The 3,449-nt window shown below is 36.1% G+C and overlaps 1 protein-coding gene across 1 annotated transcript; it reads left to right on the forward strand.

Moving 5' to 3' along the window:
* Positions 1-547: 547 nt before the first annotated feature.
* Positions 548-3,152, forward strand: LOC137715754 (Thioredoxin superfamily protein). Its single transcript, XM_068455100.2, has 10 exons — positions 548-809; positions 899-943; positions 1,053-1,109; positions 1,460-1,529; positions 1,621-1,662; positions 1,826-1,899; positions 2,049-2,119; positions 2,228-2,313; positions 2,475-2,584; positions 2,916-3,152. The coding sequence occupies exons 1-10, from the start codon at positions 651-653 to the stop codon at positions 2,976-2,978; spliced, it is 777 nt and encodes a 258-aa protein (XP_068311201.2). The 5' UTR covers positions 548-650; the 3' UTR covers positions 2,979-3,152.
* The last annotated feature ends 297 nt before the right edge of the window (positions 3,153-3,449 follow it).

Genomic DNA, 3,449 nt, shown 5'->3' on the forward strand with positions numbered 1-3,449 from the left:
TGACTGTATATAATTGGTTACACTCAAGATTAATTCAATTTCTACTGGTTGTTTAACGTATCATTCTTCTAATAGAGAAGAGACCAAACTCCACCGATACCAGGGGAATGATACATTGGCATAAGCTTTTCACTCTCTCTTTGTCCGACAAGGTGACAACCATGGTCGGAGAGGGAGTTGAGTGGTAAATGTGTTTTTATTTTTATTTAACGGGCGAAATAAATCATAAATAAATATATATTTTTTTTCTTTGTAAAGGTTAAAAGTTCTTTTTACAATCGAAAGCACTTCTATCAGAAAACACTACAAAGATCATTTTGGATTTCAACCATTCTTCTGATATAAGTTTGTACGAACAAAAGTGTTTTCTACATAAGCAGTCAAGGCTACAGAAGATACCTATCAGGTTTTTTGTTTCTTGTTTGGGGCAAATCTCAGTTTTTTTGTTGGGTTTGAAAACAAGAAAATGGGCCTGGGTTTAATTAGGCCTTTACCTGGTCCAATCTCCTCCAATCCAATAGAGGCCCATGTACCAATAAACAATGGAGGGACACAAGGCGTTGTGAATTGCGATGGAGCACTGAAACCTCAGACCTTGACCGGAGTCAGATCGAGCTCGAAATCGCAGAGAGAGAGAGAGGGACAAAGCAATGGAGAAGAAGCAGAGCAAACCAATGGAGCTGTTAAACACGATGGTATCAGAGCCATACTATCTGCTCCATTTCTTGGCTTTTTTCTCCTACCTCGTCATCCGTACCTCCGCCTCCCACGTCCTCTCCGCCCACATCACCGATCACCTCCTCCACCGAGTAATTTTCCATCCCTTACTCTGTCTCTCTCTCCCTTTCCATTTTGATTCATAAATTTACCTTTTTGTTTATAATTGTAATTTTTTCAGGAAATTCAAGCAGCTTTGACATTTGGGCTCTTGACTGCAATCAAGGTTTGGATTTTTTCAACTTCAGCATTGCAATTGGAGCAAAACCCACGTTTAATTTTCAATTTATGTTTCTGGGCATTTTGTTTTTTAAATGTTTTATTTGGAATTATAGATGGTGAGGGAAGAAACTTGGGAAGGATTTATTGCTGATTCACTCTTTTTTGCTAAGGTGAGACAAATAATAATCTCCATTTCCACCACTGATTAGTCTTAATCACCATTTTAACAATGTATTCGTTGTATTATTGGGCGTAGCGATTTTGGCACTACCGGTTTAGCTTCTGGCACAATGTGGTCGTTGTATTATTAATTCTCGATTTTACACTCAGGGAATGCCAGAAGCTAAACTGGGACCGTGAAAATCACTAGCCTATGGCATATGGAGCTCATAAATTCATAATCAACCTAAGCTGAAACTGTTATTAACAAACAAAATGACAATGCCGGTGTTTACGATCAAATTCCACTTTTTGTATACACCTATTTCTACGCGGGGTAATTTGTTTGTTCTGTTTTCAGATTTTTCTTATCGGTCTCACTTTAATTCTGGACCGCCACTTGACTCTCTGGTATGTTGTGGTGTTTACAGGTGGGTACATCTCAAATTCCCTTTCTTTTTTCTGCAATGATATATATATTTTGATCTAAATGCACATTTGTTGTTGTTTTATTTTGTGCAGTGATATATATTTTCACACAACAACCTGCCTTTCAAAAATTAGGTACCTGATAAACTGTTTTATTTCCCCGTCTTTCTTTCTTTTCCTTTCCTTTTCCTCTGTTTGCATCATGTAGATTAATGCAAATTGTGAACGAGTTTTGCTTTTTATATAATGACTTAAATTAAAAACTTATTCTCTGTTTTCATTTTTCAAATTCTCTCAGGTACTTCTGGTAAATTGACACCGTTGCAGTTAGAAAGTTTGCTGACTGAAGGGAGCACATCGAAACATTGGCTGGTTTGTTGTGCAGACTTTTTCTCGAGATTTTTATTTTCATAAGATATAGGGTATTGTGCTATATACATCATTTCAATAAATGCACTGATAGTATACGAAAGAGAGTTAAATGTTCTCTTTTGGTATATTTAATATGGAATATTTGGCAGATTGAATTTCGTGCTTCTTACTCTCCTGCTTGCATCCGCACAAGTCGGTGCTTTCCTGAGCTTTCAATTACGTATGTGATCATTTTACTTTTTTCTCCTTTAAATTGTTTTCGTGGTTGTTCCTATAATCGTATTACTTGTCACTGAATTTTGTGTTGGCCATGAATCATTATCTACAGATATTCCAACAAAAATTTCTCTTTTGGAATAGTTGATCTCGGACTCTTCCCAAACACTGCAGAGTATTTTGGAATATCCCTTTCTGGTAAATGATATTGGATAACAAATCCTGAACTTGATTATTAATCTTTAATCGAAATTCTTTAATTACCTCTAAAGCCAAAGTACATAATATGTCTTCCATATTGCTATATTTAGTTACTGGCTTACTGCCCAGCAATCCATACTGAGATCATGTACTTGCAGGGAGCATGGGACAACTTCCTACCTATGTCTTATTCACGAATGGAGCTGAAGTTGCACGCTATCCACAACTAGAATCTCAAGCAAAAGCATTTCGTGATCCCATAACTAAGGTACCGGGACAAATTATATTGCCTAGACCGCAGTCAATTTTCCTGTTTTCCGTTATTTCTAATTGCAACCACCTTATTCTTCCCTTCCATATCCAACATAGCTAGGTATGAACCAATTTTGTAGTCGTTGATCTCAAGTTGTTTTCGATTTCCCAGAACCTCAATCGACTGATGATTTCAGTTGGGTTCACCAGCTCTTTGAGTAACATAATCAAATATTTCCAATTCAATCTATCATGCTTTGATAATACTTAGTTCAACAGGTGATTTCATGTTAACGTGGTCCGACTTCTTGTGACTTATTTCTACGGGCTTCTTGTTTGTGTTGCAGAGATTTCTTTCGGGGTACTTTAAGCTCGACAGGCAACTTCTTGAGTATATAAACGGTAAATAGGTATTTGATATTGATCCATACTATATACTTTTCATTCTTCAGTGCTTCCAATTTTGATTCCACTTGTATGTTCACAAGAACTTGTACTAATTACATTTAAACTTTTTCCTCCATTTCACATGGAAGATGAGATTTTGAGCAAACATGATTAAAAACAAAAGAGAAAAATTTACATTTCTGCTTGATTCGGTGTTAAATGTACATTTATTACATAACCAAGCATTAATTCAACTCTGTTCCGAAATATTAAGCCTTAATTCCACATTTTTTCTCATTCCATGGATCTTAGTAAACGTTGGAATGCTTCGGGAAAAGTGCAATTCCACACTCCAATCTAGTTTGGTAATTACGCCATGAATGTTTCGGAATCCTCATAACTTTTGCATCTTGAACTAATTAGGCAGATTGTAGAAGCGAAAATTTTTGGCGGAGAATTTCAATACTTGTCATAACTCCTGTATTTTGTAAAAA

Source organism: Pyrus communis, chromosome 15 (genome assembly GCF_041283825.1).
Source record: "Pyrus communis isolate YQ-2024b chromosome 15, ASM4128382v1, whole genome shotgun sequence".
NCBI lineage: Eukaryota > Viridiplantae > Streptophyta > Magnoliopsida > Rosales > Rosaceae > Pyrus > Pyrus communis.